This window comes from Dysidea avara, chromosome 7 (genome assembly GCF_963678975.1).
Source record: "Dysidea avara chromosome 7, odDysAvar1.4, whole genome shotgun sequence".
In the NCBI taxonomy this organism is placed as follows: Eukaryota; Metazoa; Porifera; class Demospongiae; order Dictyoceratida; family Dysideidae; genus Dysidea; species Dysidea avara.
The window spans coordinates 3,907,719-3,925,009 of record NC_089278.1 but is presented as its reverse complement, the minus strand read 5'-3'; the positions used below and the strand labels follow the sequence as shown (position 1 = coordinate 3,925,009).

The window sequence follows — 17,291 nt, the reverse complement described above, 5'->3', positions numbered from 1 at the left end:
CCGGTTGTCGGTCATAATTTTGCATAGTGATACTGTACAATACATCATGCATAATAAATCAAGTTTTTCTTCTTCTTGGCTTGAACTTCTAATACACCTGTTAGATAAAGGTGTTAATAATAAGGTTACCACATTAGTGATATGATTACCATCCATGTAATCTTCATGGATGACCTCAATGGCTCCTCTTCTAAGTGCTATCATTCCCTAGTACAACATACATAGTTGATTACTACTATACACTATTACTAACTCACAGCTTCAACACAAACAGCCTTGCACTGGGCTCCATTAAAATCACCAGTGCTTCTAGCTAGCTCTTCAAAGTTCACATCTGAACTGACATTCATTTTTCGTGAATGAATTTGCAAGATTCTTGCACGTGATTCTGCATCTGGGTGAGGGAATTCTATCTTGCGGTCCAGTCGGCCAGATCTCATTAAGGCTGGATCAAGAATATCAACACGATTTGTGGCAGCAATAACCTGCAGGAGAAAATGTCAAGGTATTGCTTTTCTCATGACTGGATACCTTGATTTCATTTGTAGAGCTAAATCCATCTAGCTGATTAAGTAATTCCAACATGGTTCGTTGCACCTAGGAAGACATCTTGTATTTTGAATCTTTTTGCATGCTACAAACCTCTCTGTCTCCCTCCTTTTCACTAGCAAATCTCTGTCAACATGATGATATTAAGTACAAGTAAGATACAATGAAGAAACCTTTGATCCAATGGCATCTAGCTCATCGATAAATATAATTGATGGTGCCTTCTCCTTGGCTAGGGCAAATGCGTCCCTAACCATCTTCGCACCATCTCCAATAAACATCTGCAGGTACACAATAATCCACACAGTTTTTTCCCTCCCTATGAGAAGTGAAGACAATTTTTACCTGTACTAGCTGGGGTCCAGCAAGTTTTAAGAACACCGACTAAAAGGGGGAAGAATTAAAACTCCACACCATACATATCTATATACACACCTTAGTTTGAGCAGCACAGGCCCTGGCTAACAGTGTTTTACCTGTACCTGGGGGACCATAAAGTAGAACACCTGTAGAAACATATACACTACAATAATAAGCTAAGGTATGTATAGTAAACCTTTGGGAGGTTGAATCCCAAGATCTACGAAGCGTTGTTTATGTGTCATTGGTAAGACAATAGCCTCCACTAACTGTCAAGCATTTACAGTGAATATACAACACACAATAAGTGGTAACAGACTTCTTCTATTTGTTTATCTAAGCCACCAATATCACTGTACTGCTCTGTTGGTCTTTCATCCAGTTCCATGGCCTTCACACGTGAATCATACCTACAGTACACAGCTAGTAGAGTAGATTGGATATTAGTGAATGCTCTTACTCTGGAGGTAATGTGTCTAGTATCAAGTAAGAATCTTTGTTCACACCCTGTGAAAACATCACTGGTGTACACTGCATCCTTTTTATAAGACTGGACTTACCACTAAGTCACCAGGTTTTAGCTTCTCTGGATCAACTAATCCAATGACGGGTAAAAAATAAGTCTAAATGACAAGATTAACATCTAACACAAGCTAGTCAGAGTGAATTTCCAACCTGTCTAGTAGATGTTTTAATTACAGCACATTTTCCTTTCCTTTGAGAATCCAAGTCCAAATTTCCACCATCCTCTTCCCCCTAATTATATGCATCAATAGTGCAGCAACATCTGAGTGATGTTCTTACTTGATCTTGAGGGTCAATGTCCAAAAGCTACGGTACAGCAACCATCAAAATAGCACTCATTTTAATGTTGTACTCACTTCAACCACATTGGACACAAGGTATGGTAGCACTCGGAATACTTTAATTTTGTCAGTATTTTCCTACATGCACAAGTGTATACACTCAACACTACTGAGAATAGGTTCACAAACTTTAATTCTCTCTTTCATGGCGAGCTGTTCGTGGTTTAAGCGTGCTATTTCACTTTTCATTATCTACAAAACATACTCCAAATAATGCCCGTCACCCAAGTGTAAGCTATTTTATGATAACACTTTGTTTCTTGGTGAAGAATACCTTAATCTCATTATCTAGTAATTTAGTTCTGCTAATAATTTCGTCCGTGGACATTTGTAAAATCTCTTCGTCCAAAGCCGCCTAGAAGTAATATTAAAACTACTACATAGAAGTACACCACAGCGGACCTCTCCATCGTCCCAAATTGCCTTATCGTCTTCAGACATAATTAATCTTATCTGCGTACCACAATGAAAAGTTTATACCTTTAGCTGATGCGTGTGACGAAACACTCACGCGAGAATTCATGACGTAGTTACTCAGCAGTAGATGTTGCTATAGCAGTACAAACTCGCTGCAGTTGAAAATGTACCAAAGGTTCAGTGAAGAAAAAAGCATATATTCTTTGCTAAGTGAGAAGAGTTTAGATTTGAATGTTTGTGGGAAGTCTCAGACGTGTACTTGTTCATGTGAGAACTCTCTGGACTCTGCTACACTGAATGGATGGGACAATTCTTGTTGTACACAACAATTGGACCCACTACAATCCAAGGAGAGCAATTTACATACAAGAAGTGCTCCTCTTTTGTCATGCGACAAGCCTCAATTAACCTGTCCATTTTTGCACAGCTGTAACCATGAGCTCCACATCCAGCAGTACCGGAACATGCACAAGCACTACGGTAACAGGAGGAATTATATCACCACACAAATACCTCTACCAACATGGAATTGCTCCATACCTACGATGGTGAAGCCACGACTTGTAATACTGTCTGGTAACCTGAAGACACATGGAAGTACCAGTCCTCAGAAACACTCTAAGGTGCCACCACAAAGCAGGTGGAGCCCAGTAAGATGTTAGAATACATTGTCTGAAATTGTAGCCAGATATTTGGACCATTCTAGTAAAATTATGTACATAAATAGCTTGCATTGGTTATCAATATCCCAAATGCTATGCTTGGTAGCGAGTCAATAAAAGAGCGGTTTGTCCTGTCACTATATGGTTGGGAATTCAGAATTTGATTTCAGGCATTGATATAATTATATTGTTAGGTTATAAATTTGTGTACACAGGAACTCGGTATTCCAACAGAATCATATACAACAAGACCATCTATACTCAGAGCACCTAGACCAGAACATAAAACCAAACTACAGTTGCCAAAGAGAGGGTACAAGAAACGCAAGGACAGCAGCAGTCACAACAGGTCATACAGAAATGAGCTTTCCATTACTGCCAAACCTTGCTATGTGGATCATGCACATCGACCCTATAGTGAAGATGCTAGGCCTCCTATTTCTTCATTCGATAAACAAAAAATGGAACGCTCACGATTGGCAGCTTTATTGCAGATGAGAAAACAAGCTAATCTTCTTCGAAATCAACAGTATGACAACAGCACTGCTCCACGTCATATTAGCTACCAGACACATTACATTCCTGAACGATCCCAGCCCACCTCTTCATCATCTGCCATCGCTGTCATGGAGCCATGGATTATCTTCAACTGAACAACTTCTTTCATTATTTAGTATATAAAATTATATAGCCATTCATGATCATGTACATGTAGTGGAAGAAAAACTATGTGAAATTATAGCTACCATAAAATGCAGTAGAATTTTGAATATCAGTGATTGTTCTATTAGAGTAATATAATTAGCATTAGGATTACCTAACCTAATTACAAGGACTTAATAACTTATAGCTAATAAGGTGTAACAGAAAAGGGGCCAAAGTAAGGGAAAAAATCCCTCCAACCCCAGGATTTGAACTACAGGTCACCCAATGTCTAGTCGGGGCCACACTCCGTTTTCCTCCAGGAGGGATGGATTATCTTAAAGCATTTATAATAATATGATTGTTCTATTAGAGTAGTATACACAATACGATTGTTCTATTAGAGCAATTGATTTTGGTAGAGTGAAATCATAGATTTATAGAAAGTTCGTGCCCAGACCTCTCTTCTTTTGTGTGGGCCACACAAAAGAAACGGTCTGGGCACGAGGCTAGTAGGCTACACCATAGATATACACGCACCACTGTTGTGTACACCGGGTTGATCTGTCTGAAGCTCTTGAAGAGGAAACTGATTGTACTGAGACAAACGCATTACAGGTAAATCGAACAACATGATGATCCACCCTAGCCATTTTATGTGCAACATGCTGGGCTTTATTTAGAGGTTTTTAAATTCTTTTTAATACCCACCAGGCAACTCGTGAAAATACTGAAACCAAGCCATGTGCATCAATTGTCTTAAAACAAATACTCCAGATAGAGTAAGTTGCATTTTCTTAAATCGTGCTAGTGGACACTACTCATCCAGGGTTCCACTTGTCTGGAAAAAGGCGCCTATTTGATGAATTTTGCCGGTTGTCACGCATGCAAGAACGTGGGATTCCTTAAAGAAGAAAGTAAAGTCAGCGAGGAGGATGATGATGGTGAAGAAACAGTGACATACAATCGTGAGTGACTTTCCATTGATGTCAAATGTTAACCAGCTGTCTTGTTGACCAGATGTGTGCAAGGAGTGTGACCATATCGTCGCTTCCCATGAGTACACATTTTCAGTGGATGACGGATTCCAGGTAGTATAAATGTTAAATTGTGGTGTACCATTGTGTACAACTGTGGAAGTCATTGTTTTGGGTCACTTTCAACCTAACTCTATTCTAGCAAATGGACAAATTTCATAATAATGAAAATTCAACCGTTGCCCCTAGCAACCTAAATTTTACATTATTTGTAGGTGTCAATGTCTTAAGTCACTTCTCCAAGTTTTAAAAGGATAGCATAAATAAGTCATGAGATATGACATTTTGAAGTTGCAACATTGTCAATGAGAGGGGCAACAGTTGCCCTTTCTCAGTAATCACACAAATCATGGGATTCAAGGTGTAGTATCTATGGTCATACCTTATGACCTATATACACTATTTATTTAAAGATTATTGTTGACATTCACACCTACAAATTATGTAAAATTGAGATGTATGTACTTTTGTGATTGCCCAGAAGGGGCAACTGTAACCCTCTCACATAGATATGTATGGGAAAACCACAAATTTCAAAATGTCATATCTTATGGCTATCCTTTCAAAATTTGGAGAAGTTATTTTAGACGTTATCACCTAAAAATAATGGGAAATTCAGGTTGCTAGGGGCAACGGTTATTTCTATATGCTATAAAGCCTTATTATGGAATTTGTCTATTAAAAACATGATTAGAACAAATTTGTCCATTTTCTAATGCAAATGCTAGAAGATTTGAATGAAATAGCCAGAGCCTCAATCTCTGCTTCCTAGAGAATTTTTTTTATGGTAGAAACTCTAATGAATGGACAGTCAATCTGGACTGCTTTTCTTCGTAGCTACCAATTTTAGTTTTATGCCCACAACTGACCCAAGTCAGATATGTGGACACATGTTGCCTGAGGACTCACATCCATGTGTTTAATTTAATTGTATCGCATTTTGTTCATCATAATAATCATGATGGTGTTAATAATAATAATTAGTGTTTATTCTATTAGAAGAGTTGTTGCTTTGAAATTGGTATATCACACAACAGGAAATTTTATGAAAGTAATAAGTTGACATGGTGATCTCATTGAACCTCACTAAGTGCTTTAACGGTACAGCATGGTCACAGGCAATCATTCAAAGTTTGAACACCTAGCGATACTTTTTGAGAATACCATACTAGTGCTGTACAGTTGTGAGATTTAATTTTTGTGAAGTAGTTAAAATCTGTCAAAAACAGCCAAGCTGTGAAAAAAGGGTGCGGCCCCCAAAAAAGCCAGGGTGAAAAAAGATGTGGGATCAAAAGTGGTGACCAAGAAATGACTGTGATGTTAGGTTAATGAACGACAATTCAGGTGAATTTGTGTTGCCTTCTAGGATTTGGCACCAAATTCACCTGAATTGTTGTTATTAAAATTTTTGCCATCGCAGTCCTTTCTTGGCCGCCAGCTTTTGATTTCACATTTTTTTACCCTGGATTTTTTGGGGGCCCGCACCCTTTTTTCTCAGCCTGGCTGTTATTGTATAGATATCACTTCTTTTTGTATTTGTATACTCCAAAGCCAGCCTGTGGCCAGCTTGTAATTCTTTTACTTGTCTCTGTACTGCAGAAAAGGGGAAGACATCAATACCTGAATACTTTTTTTTGTAATGATGAATTTTATAAACAAAAATTAATATTGTATGAAAATTATCACATGTTCTCTCTGCTATAGCTATGCCCTGTAGCAGAAATCTCTACAAGGTGACTTGTTTGTAACTGAAGTCTACAGGGTGACTTGTTTGTTGCTGAACTCTCTTCAGGGTGACTACTTGTTCATAGTTAAACTCTCTACAGGGTGACTTCCTCGTAGTTGAACTCTCTACATGGTGATTTGATTGTAGCTGAACGTTCTAATAGAGTGACTGATTACATAGCTGAATGTTCTATTAGGGTGACTGCACTATTAGAGTATCTCGATCATGCACTTGTTACACTTACTTGACTTTCGTAGTGTAACTCGGTGGTTTTTAGTCTGATTCCTTGTAAACTACTGAAAGATCGTTCTAAATTATTTATTCTACCTCTCTACCTATTTTCAGCTGATTCCATTAGCTAATTTGCCTGGTAGTTGTGGTAAGTAATACTAGCAAAACTCGATCATGTGATTTTACACATGGTTAGCGTTTTTGTTATAACTCCATGACTGTTAGAGTGATTTCTTTCAAACTACAAAAGGTTTGCACTACAATAGTTACTCCATGTACAGACCAATTTTCAAGTAATTCTGTCAAGTGGTTCACCCTGGAGGCGTGACTACAAATCACCTTTGGGTTTTTGAAAAATCGCGCATAACTCCTTTGTTCTTTGTCTGATTTGTACCAATTGAACAGATCAGACAAAGAACAACTGCCCTCCAAATTTTAAGCGAATCAACCAAAGCACGCGCAAGTTGTTACAATTTTTCTACTAAAGTGTGTGAGACAAATAAGAAGAAAAAGATCAAGAAGAAAAATACGAAGAAAATAAGACAAACTTTGAAGGTGCATATCTCAGTGATGGATGGGTGGATTCACCTCAAATTTGGAATGTACCCCGAGGGAGTTTCCACAGCAAAAATGGTTAATTTCCGTCCAGCCATTATCAAGCTATAGGTGCATGAAATTGGTGTTTTCTTGGTTCCTGTAAAACATACACTTGTCTGTCACACGCCCGCACTGGCTGTACTTGGCTGCATGACACACTATCGTGTGTCTTGATACCCTCCAGGATCTGCGAGACATGAATGGCTTCGCCATAATTCTATGCATCTCTTTAGATACTATGACAAGGTTGAGTAAACCTATGAATACAGTACCTCGCACATATAACCTGCTGTATGATAAATCAGTCTAAAAGTTTAAAGTGAAAATGAAAAGCTTCATATCAACGTTTTGTGTAGCTACAGTGTAGTTTGAGTTAGATGGAACACTACCAAATATACTACAGGCAAGCCAGCCTGTCACAAGCTGCATGACAATTAAAAATCCGGTTCACTTATTAATACTTTATAAACAAGCTACTACAATACAGAGCTGCAACTTTATTTATACAATAACTAACTTAGGGTATTTCAACCACGCAGGACCCATCCATCAGATAGATGATGACAACTCTTTCCTCTTGTAGCTAAGTCAGCAGGATTGTCCTCTGATGAAATATGCTTAAAGGTTACTCCATCAAGTGATTTGATTTCTTTCAGCCTGTTGGTCACAAATACTACTAACAGTTGTAATACTTTTCTCTTGGTCCAAACACAACTAACATCATTGATAGAAGGACCAGCCACTGAGAGAGTATCATTGATCAGGTCCCAGTTGATACCTAGGACTTTGTGTTCAGACTTTCCATTCATATGGAACAAAATCCATAACCTCCTCAGAGTTAGAAGCCCATTCTTTCAGGCTGCTGCAAATAGACCCTTGGCTTCAATGAGTGTACTACCTCCTGTTATCATCAACATAAATATCTTTCTGTACTCTCTTTGCAATGGGTAAATCAAGATGGCAATTAATGATAGCTGCCGAATGGGCTCAAGATTACCCCAAATGGTACTCTACAGAAATGATAAATGATTGATTTGACAAGGGCCTGTAAGGCCTGAAGTTAAATCGTAATTATATGAGTGAGACGAGTGAATGTAACACTGGTATTTCTTTCTCAATACAACATTCACAGCTACACAAAATGAAAGGAAAATCCAATAAATGCACAGCGTGCACCCAAAGTCCTGCCTACACTTTGCTGCAGAATGTGAAAAGTCCATCCATTTGATGTTCTGGAAATATTGAATGTAACACTGTAGGGTGGGGGAGAAGTTCAGCAAGGCAGTATTACATTCACTCATCTCACTTATATAATTACAATTTAACTTCAGGCCTTACAGCATAAAATCGATCATTATATTTTGTGAGACTCATTCATGTAACACTGGTAGATTTCAAAGGCAGGTAGCCATCAAGTGACACAATAAATCATACATCCAATATACCCTACCTTGAGTTACCACCTAGCACACATGCAACCAAACTTACCAACTGGGGAAGCCCCGTAATGCCATCTACTATTGCTTGTCCTCTGCAAAGACACCAAAGAAGCATTCTTTAAGGGAAGCTCCCACTAGTCTTTTCTTGGTCAGGAAAGCTAACTTGAACAGCACACCTTCTGGCTTGTCACCCAAGCCAGATAGATATTCTAGAACCTTTGAGACTTCCTATGTGTTGGAGTAATGGGGTTGGGGTAGCCTAGAATTGTAGATACCTCTCATCAGCTCTTCAGGGGATGCTACAGGCAGACTCTCAATGGGATCTTGAGTCATGGAGACACTGATCAAATCCCATTGATGGTTCTATAATGCAAACCCTCTGAGAAGAATAAACTTCCCACAAAATCTAAGGAGGGCTGGATTCCACTTGAAAAGGGATCCACATGCCTTGAATCACACCACCATTTCCACCAGCATTTTTACCAGCATTTCCAGCATCTCCAGCCTGACTCATAGGCAGCATTGGTGCCCTGACTCCAACTGGCAGGCTCAGGCATGGTTCCCAGCTCTTCTTCTGGTGGTAGAGGATCCTCTCCGGCTACCCAGGTTTTGGAACTTATTGACAAACCCCTTAGACAATGTTCACCCAAAGGAAGCTCCAGCTAGTCACATGGGAAGGTTCACTATCTCAACAGACTGCGGACCTACTGGTCGCAGGGAGACTGAAGTTGCCATGACAGGTCTCCAGCTCACATATCTGGGCAACTGGTGGTTGAGGTGGGTGGCTAACAAATCCACTGTGCAAGACCTAGGGTCCTCTGCACACCTTTGAACACGTTGGAGTTCAGTTTCCACTCTGCAGAGGTCTGAACTGATTGTGATTCCTTGTGTGCCACACTGTTCTGGACACTGGCTGCAGACAGTGTTATTCCTCTGTGAAGGCACCACTACCACAACTGGCAAGCTTGCTGCATCAGTATCTGAGAATGGATGCCACCCATCTTGTTGATATAGGTGACAGCCATCTGGTTGTCCATCCTTGGATGAACATGTGTGTTGGACTGCCCCTTCACGAATTATCTCACTGCAAACTCTCCCGCTTGAACTTCTAGGTAATTGATGTGGTGATGTTGACCACAATCCTCCAGTTCTGGTCCCCTTGCAGAAGGCTCCCCAACCTATCTTGGAGACATCCGTCTCCGTGATGGTATCTGGAGATGGGGCTTTGATACCCCGGCCATTCCAGGTGTCCACCATTCCAGATCTTGTCTCGCACCTGTGTTCAAAGTCACCAGTGCATCAAACAAAGCCAACTGTCTGAATGACTGAATTAGCTGGTGCTGTAGATGCCGGTAATAAAGAGGAGCTGGTAAAACTGCTTGTTGATTAGCTGACAGCATCCCTACTACCCTGGCTACTTCTCTCAGAGTCGGTTGTAACATGTCTTTGCAGCTCTGCATCACCTAAGTCAATTTGTTTTGTGGTAGCCAGAGCGACATTGTCTGGGAGTCCACCACAAAGCCTAAGTAGTGTACTTCTTGGACTGGGACTTGTCCCAGTTGATCCAAAACCCTGTGACTGCTCTATTAGAGTATCTCAATAATGCTATTGAGCTAGGCTCTCCATCCCAGCTATAAATAATTTTAGGGGGGTTAAACCCCCATAATTTTTTTCACAGAGGCTACAACCCCCCTCCCCCTTCTCTGCCACCCCTGGGTAAACATTCTTCAAGTCCATCTGTCTTTCACAGCTGGGAGCCCCTCCATCTTGAAGTGGGAGTTCTCCATGAAGCAATTCAGGGGCCGATGGTTGAACACTGGTTGATAAGACCCATCCTTCTTGGGAACCAAGAAGATCCTGCTCACTAACTGGTCCTCTGATGGAGACACTGGCTCTGCAGCTTTCTTCTGGAGGAGCTTCCCAACCTCCTTCCCTATCAGACGCTGTTGTTGCTGCGAGATGTGACCTGGAGTTGACTGCACTGGTTGTGCTACAGGTTCGAGGTGGTATCCGCTCATAACTTCCAGCACCCAAGGGTCGTTGGTTATACCCTGTCATGCACCCAGACAATGACTTACTCTCCCCACTGCAAATGACCCCACTATTGCAGGGTTCACTTGGGGTTGTGGTAGTACTGGGAGTTCTTGGACTTCCCTTGGACCTCTGCGGATTGTACAGCTGAGGAAGGCACTGGACTTTCCCGCCACCATACTTGGCAGGAGTGCCTTTGGATAAAAACTACGGAGGTCACCATTGTCCTTTATCACCTGAGGTCTCTTGTAGGAGGTGCCTGACTTAGACACTTTGTCAAAGACCTTATTAGTCTCCAGAAGCCTTCTCCAAGAACCCTGGGCCAAATAACTGGTTTTCCCTGTAGCAATGGGCTTCAACTTAGGGTTGACTCTGGAGCAGACAATCTCGCTCCTCTCCAGAGTGATCCCATGAGAGGCGTTCCCCAGAAGAACCAGTGCTCTCTGCCACATCTGGGTTCAAAATGTCTGCCCAAAGGCATGTCAGAGGGTCTGCCACCTCCAATAACTGGTCCTCCACATTATACAAGGTTCTCTCTAGACCAAACTGAGGGTCCTTGCCCTTCCTTGATAGTTGTTCTTTCACTAAGCCATCAAGCTTGGGGGCCACCAAGGCTGGACAATTTGGTCTAGAAAATTCCTTCAGGATGCTATCCTTATCCTTGCTCAGGAAGGAGCAATTAAAATGGCGCTCCAGGAAGGCTAACATTGTTGCTGGAGGATCCCATGAACTGTCGGGCTTGGTTGAAGGGTCGAATTCCTCGTACTCCTTGAACTCCTGGGCTTCGGTCTCACTCAAGGGCTCCACAATGTCTTCGTTCACAAGCTCTGAATTCAGAGCTCGATCTCTCCAATTGAGGTGAACTACACGATTTGGTCATCACCGGCCCTCCACTTGTGGTCACTGGCACCATCACACTTGGATAAGGCCATGGCACAAATGGGGGTACGACGAATGGTGCCCCCATCCATGGCGGTGGTACCAGCCCACTGCCTACAGCCATCCCACTAGGGGTGAGGCAAGCAGCTCCGCCGCCTACAGATGTCTCACTAAGGGTGAGGTTGGCAGTCCCGTCTCCCACAAACATCTCACTGGGGGTGAGGAATGGGGAAAACCATGGATTGTTACAACTCAGCCTCTGAGCAAGTTTTATACTCTCTTGGAAGGATCCTGAAGAAGACACTCCACTTCTTTGCCTAGCTGGGCACTAAGTGTTCCGTTCTGCCCATTATTCTCTATTATATGATGTTGCCATGAAGTACTGCCATGTGTTGTGCAGCAAAAAGAAAAGGCTAGACTTTGGGCGCGCACTGTGCATTTATCGGAAGGGGACTTATTGTGTAGCTGTGAAGTGCTGTATTGTTGTGTAATAGAAATACTGGTGTTACATGAACGAGTCTCATTAATTATAATCTATAAATTATTTTCTACATCTGTCTTTGTAGAATCTTGCAGCTAAAGGAATCTCATGGCATCTCTGTCTTGCACCTGAAGCCCCACATTCAGAAAAGCCTTCTCAATACCTCCAACCACACCAATTGGAGAAAGTCTGAATCTAATTAACAGACCATACAAACTGGTCAATTATCACAGGCCCTCTGTACAGACACTCATTCAAACTCTTGTTCTCTTTCTTAGTTTTTGCAGAAGCATCATACACTATTCTCACCTTCGTAGTGTCCTTTGCTGGAGTAATCACTGGGTGGTGGGGGATATAGTGCTTGATCAAGCCTTCTGTTGAGGTACTGGTGACCTTCTCTATAACACTATTCAACTGGTCCTGTGTTGTCTTGTTGTACTGCTTGAACAACTGCCAGCTGATAGTTCTGTGGCAGGTCTGGAGTACTCTCTCTCCACGATCAGGTGACCATATACCTCCCATCAGTAAACATTCTTAGTAAAGTTCTCAAATGCATATTCATCATTTGTGATGGTGAGTCAGTGATGCCTATTGACTCAAGTTCCACAATGTTCCAGGGAGGGCTTAGAAGAGAGGGAAGGATCTGTGCTTTAGTAGTCATTGCCAATAAGCATTTCAATGCTAGATGACTCAGCATGACAGGGTACCTTCCATTCGCCTTTCAAGAATTCTATGTCTTCCTGATTTAGGGGGCACGGTTTATTTTCCCAGTAATGTTAGGGAACACTGTGACATTCATTGACATGGCACTGCCATCCTTGAGAGGCAAGCTTAAACTTCACGTTCTTGGGTCTGTTTAAGCCGAAATTGACAACTGACAGTTTCTCAGTTTGGTTCAATGTCAACTGAAGTCCTTTCACTAGCTTCTCTGTAATATAAGACCTCTGGGACCCTGAGTCCAGAATAAGGCAAACTGATGCTGATGATTTGTCCTTTCTGTTCTGTACTGTTACAGTTGCAGGTACCTGGCTACTATAGCGCTTTCTGGCTTTGAACTTTCAGCACTGATAATTTGTGGACTATGGGGCATCTGGAATAATGTGCTACAAAGTGGTGACTTCCTTTTTTCCACAATGAGCACAGGCTCTATCAACTTTGCAGTTCTTCAAAACATGTCCACTCTAACAACTAAAGCAGTACCCTTTTAGTTTCTCCTTTCCCGGCCTACAGTGTTGTATACTTGGAACACTCATCCGACCAGTGGAGTAGATAAAACATGGTTGGTGAGATTGAGTCCCTTTCTGTGAATTCTGACTTCTGGTGTTACCATTTCCAGCTAACAGTCCTCCTGCTGTAGACTTTAAGTTTTCATAGTTGGAACAGCCTGAAATGTGTCTCCCTAGTAACATACATAGCTTAGCAACAGTCCACTCTTCATCCTACGGCTTCTGCATATATAATTGGTAACGAACTTTCTAAGGAAGTTTCTCAAGTATTAAGGAATGATGTGATGGTCAATATTCTCACCAATTGTCTATAAGCTTCTCAAATGGCATTCGATCGTATCATAGCAGTGCCTTAACTGTGTAATGCAGATGGAAGATGTGATAAATGGCATCAACAATAAGCTGTGGCCTACCAAGCCTTCTTTTCAAAACATCAACCACAATAATCTTGTAGATATCGTTGCATCCTGAAATTGCCTCTAAAGCCTCTACCCTTAGCTTTGTAGTTGAATTTATCAACAGGTGCATAGTCTGCTGTCCCCAAAACTCTTGCCACTTCAACACGTCTCCCTTAAAGGGGGCTATATCAAGTTTGGGTGGTTTTATTGCTACTGATGGTTGTGACCAGATTCTGGATATACCTGGCTCTATGGTTCTTGTAGTTGTCTTACTTCCACTTGGACTTGTTGTAGTCTTTCTTCTAATGTCTGACTTTGGCTCGACTGAGTCGATCTATGTTTTATTTCCACCTCTTCTTTAAGTATTCTCAGTGAAATCTTGTCAATAATTCCATCAGTGAATTCCCATCTACATCTAGGGTGCTTTGAAAATATATGAGGTAACCTCATTCTACTCTAGTGCTTCTGCTAATTTCTCATTGGCTGCCTTCAAGCATGCCAACTTGACTTCAAGATTTAAAATTGCCTTGCTAATTGATAGCAAATTAATATTTCAACCTCTCTTCATTCAGCTTGGAGTCTCTCTATAACAGAAAGTTTGCTTCTGCTTCTTTAGTCAATGCAGCCCTTGTCCTTGCCTGGTGCTCTTCAAACTACTAATTGCCAGCATGGCTAGGTGAGCTTAGTGGGCATAGCTACTTGACTAACTTTTAACTTAGTGAAGAAAACAGACAATAAAGAACACGTGTAGTGAATTGGTTCAGTAGCTTGCCTTAACTGGTATGTTAAATTCAATTTCACCACAGTACCATAACTTATTTGTGTCAGGTTACAAATTCTTCAATACACCAACAGTGGTTCAGACGTCAGTGGACACACCTCCCTGGTTTCAGCACCAAATGTCACAAGCCGCATGACAGTTAACAACCCGGTTCACTTATTAATACTTTACTACAATACAGCACTGCAACTTTATTTGTACAATAACTAACTTAGCAACAGCCTTTGGCCATGTCTAACAAGTTATACAGATTACGTAATATAAATAAACATCACATAATTAGTTGCTTGATCCGTAACTTTAATATTTTTGTTCACTTTCACAATTAAAATTCTATGTTGTGAGAAAGTTACATACATGACAGTGTATTTGGCCCCAAATACCATTCCATACTCAGCAAATTTAATAGTGTGCCATCTATTAGTAGCCCAGAGTACGTGATGATAATTGGCCTCTATTTTGCTCGGCAAAAAGAGTTGTATATTTTGGCACCAAGTGACTTATTAACCAGGAACCTTATAAGACTTCTTCGGTGATGTCTACTCAACTGTTGGCATCGACTGAGACGAATGTGGCCACAGTTACTTCTGTTTCGCTGAGTGTCACAGCAACCTCACCAACCACCCAACCCGCAGTCCATTTTCTCATGGGCACTGGGCAGGTACTAGAGATCCTCTACTGATGGCCTCTCAATGGTCCCCATGGATGTTAAATCCATTTCTGGCACTCCAAGCCCAACAGGCATATTTGATGGGAGCCGCACTTCGGTGCCTGTCCAGCCACAGGTGGCACACTGCAGGTCAGTCTTGAGCATGGAAGCTCGCCAGCAAAACATTAATGCTGGGCCTGCATTCTCTCTATATAGATCAGTGGGAGATGGCGAACTATAACACGTCAGTCTCTAGACCAATGGGCCACTAAGCAGTGGTGCCAATCAACCTGCACAAGTGGGGTATGCAGGACAGTTCGAGCTTATCTAGCTCGCCAGCTAAAATTATGCTGGGCCTGTCTTTCTCTTTACTCAGGTCAGATCAAAGTTGATGAATAAGAGCTCACCAGCCAATACATATGCTGGACCTGTAGCAGTAAGAGAAAATTGTTTGGTAAACACTGAAGATAGTCGTCATCTACAAGAATTGGTCTACCAAAGACTGGGTGAAAAGCGTCATTGCTATTATGAAACAGAGAGTGGCGATGAGGATAGTGATGATGAAGTCATGCAGCCACAGGCGAAACTCTTTGATCCAGACACCTTTTATAAATAGACAAAAAAAAACTCAGATTGTCTGAAAGTGTGGAAGACTACATTTCCGCTCATGTCTGAAATCTAGTGTGAGGAAAGCTATGGCAGCTGAGAATCAGAGTGGGAAATACACTGTCATGTACGCAACCTCATCACAACATAGAATTGAAAATCTCACAATGGTCCAGAGGGCCTGATGTGAGATTATAATTCTATTGGTGACCAGGTAAGTACATGACAGTGTATTTCCCCTCAATAGAGCACCCTCCCAGCTACACTGTCATGTACTGATCTCTTTTCTCTGCCCAGATCTTCTTGAACAAGACTGGTAACACTCAAGATTCATCTGTATGATTTGTTCACTATATATGTATGTATCATCACTGCTATTAATATATCATTTGCCTTGTATTATGAGGCCAATTATCATCACGTGCTCTGGGATATTAATAGATGGCCGCTTTAAACTTACTGAGTATGGAATGGTATTTGGGGCCAAATACACTGTCATGTACTTACCTGGTCACTAATAGAATTGTAATCTCACATCAGGTCCTCTGGACCCTTGTAAGATTTTCAATTTCATGAAAGCTTTTGTATTCGCAAAATTACATCCCTCAAAAAACCTGCATATATGGTACAGTTGACCAAGTTTGAACATACAAAGGTATATGAAGCGTGTAGAAGTTTACTGGAGTGTTTAATAATATGGTAAAAGGGCTAATTAGCTAATAAAGTGCAGAAGCTTCATAGAGTGTTCAGTACAGCTCAACAAACTACATTAATGTGTAACTGATAAGCTCAACTTATTTATAAAGGCAAAACTAAGTACTCCTCTTTGATGCTGAACTATAAAAAGAAGTTTAGTCACTTTAGTGTAGTATTTGATGTGCAAGACGTGACACAAACTTCTCCTTTAAATACTTAACACTTCAAAACTTGCTTGACCTGGCTCCTGATGATCACATTTTAAATTGTGTCAAGTGATTATAGCCAGTCTTCCACACACATAGTGATGTAGTTTGTGATAATAATTTGTAAGCAATGTTGTACATGTACAACATTTACTACTTCAGTTTAAGAGCAAGTTAATGTACATGTGTTCTAGCTAAATGTACCTGTGTAGTTAGTGAGTATATACCTGTCCCAACTATTAAACAAAGGTATTTCCTGTGTTTCTCCTTCTACCTGTGGCTTCAACATAATATATAAAATTACAAAAGGCATCAATGTTTTTATATTAATGCAGCCATCACCAGACAATACCACCAAAGTTACTGTTGGGGAATTCAGATAAGAGGCCCTTGTACTGCTCTATTAAATGTAACTTGTAGCATTATATTGCCATACTGTTGTTGCAAACAGGAATATTCAATGAACTGTACTCTTTGTGGATATGGTTCTGCCACTGTCAGCATTTTACCTGATGACCCAAGAGAAAAGCAGCTTTTCTGATGAATTGAACCACGAAATTATCATTAAATAGTTTTAATTTTCACTAAACAATTGTAAAGAGTATATTGTAATTCTTCCAAAAAAATCAGAGCTATCTTTCAGTATGATTTTGTACATTTTATGATAATTTGTATGATGTGCTATGAATATCTGTGGACATTATTAAGGAAACAACAGATCAGTGATTATAATCGTAAGGATACTTGTTTAGAACTGATGTCCTCAGGGTAAAAAGACAACATGTCTGTCAATTCATCATGAGAATTACCAG

At 40.9% G+C, this 17,291-nt stretch overlaps 3 protein-coding genes across 4 annotated transcripts; 2 read left to right on the top strand and 1 right to left on the bottom strand.

Annotated features, from left to right (window-relative positions):
- Positions 1 to 4: 4 nt before the first annotated feature.
- LOC136260897 (26S proteasome regulatory subunit 6A-B-like) lies at positions 5 to 2,314 on the bottom strand. Its single transcript, XM_066054802.1, has 18 exons — positions 2,178 to 2,314; positions 2,050 to 2,130; positions 1,905 to 1,967; positions 1,791 to 1,853; positions 1,714 to 1,740; positions 1,585 to 1,665; positions 1,470 to 1,532; positions 1,370 to 1,416; positions 1,229 to 1,319; positions 1,106 to 1,178; positions 985 to 1,055; positions 895 to 933; positions 723 to 830; positions 643 to 675; positions 532 to 597; positions 258 to 485; positions 150 to 207; positions 5 to 97 (listed from the first exon to the last, which is right to left on the bottom strand). The coding sequence occupies exons 1-18, from the start codon at positions 2,214 to 2,216 to the stop codon at positions 45 to 47; spliced, it is 1,284 nt and encodes a 427-aa protein (XP_065910874.1). The 5' UTR covers positions 2,217 to 2,314; the 3' UTR covers positions 5 to 44.
- On the top strand, positions 2,295 to 3,636 carry LOC136260899 (uncharacterized). Of its 2 annotated transcripts, none has more exons than XM_066054807.1 (2): positions 2,295 to 2,815; positions 3,070 to 3,636. In XM_066054807.1, exons 1-2 carry the CDS (start codon positions 2,357 to 2,359, stop codon positions 3,505 to 3,507), a joined length of 897 nt encoding a protein of 298 aa, XP_065910879.1. In that variant the 5' UTR covers positions 2,295 to 2,356; the 3' UTR covers positions 3,508 to 3,636. The 2 variants fall into 2 exon arrangements, with proteins under 2 accessions (XP_065910879.1, XP_065910877.1); XM_066054805.1 differs by having other exon boundaries at positions 2,295 to 2,842.
- Positions 3,637 to 3,879: 243 nt separating this feature from the next.
- LOC136260902 (protein Churchill-like) lies at positions 3,880 to 17,198 on the top strand. The gene is made up of 5 exons (XM_066054811.1): positions 3,880 to 4,114; positions 4,211 to 4,278; positions 4,326 to 4,464; positions 4,517 to 4,587; positions 16,931 to 17,198. Exons 2-5 carry the CDS (start codon positions 4,240 to 4,242, stop codon positions 17,018 to 17,020), a joined length of 339 nt encoding a protein of 112 aa, XP_065910883.1. The 5' UTR covers positions 3,880 to 4,114; positions 4,211 to 4,239; the 3' UTR covers positions 17,021 to 17,198.
- Positions 17,199 to 17,291: the final 93 nt, after the last annotated feature.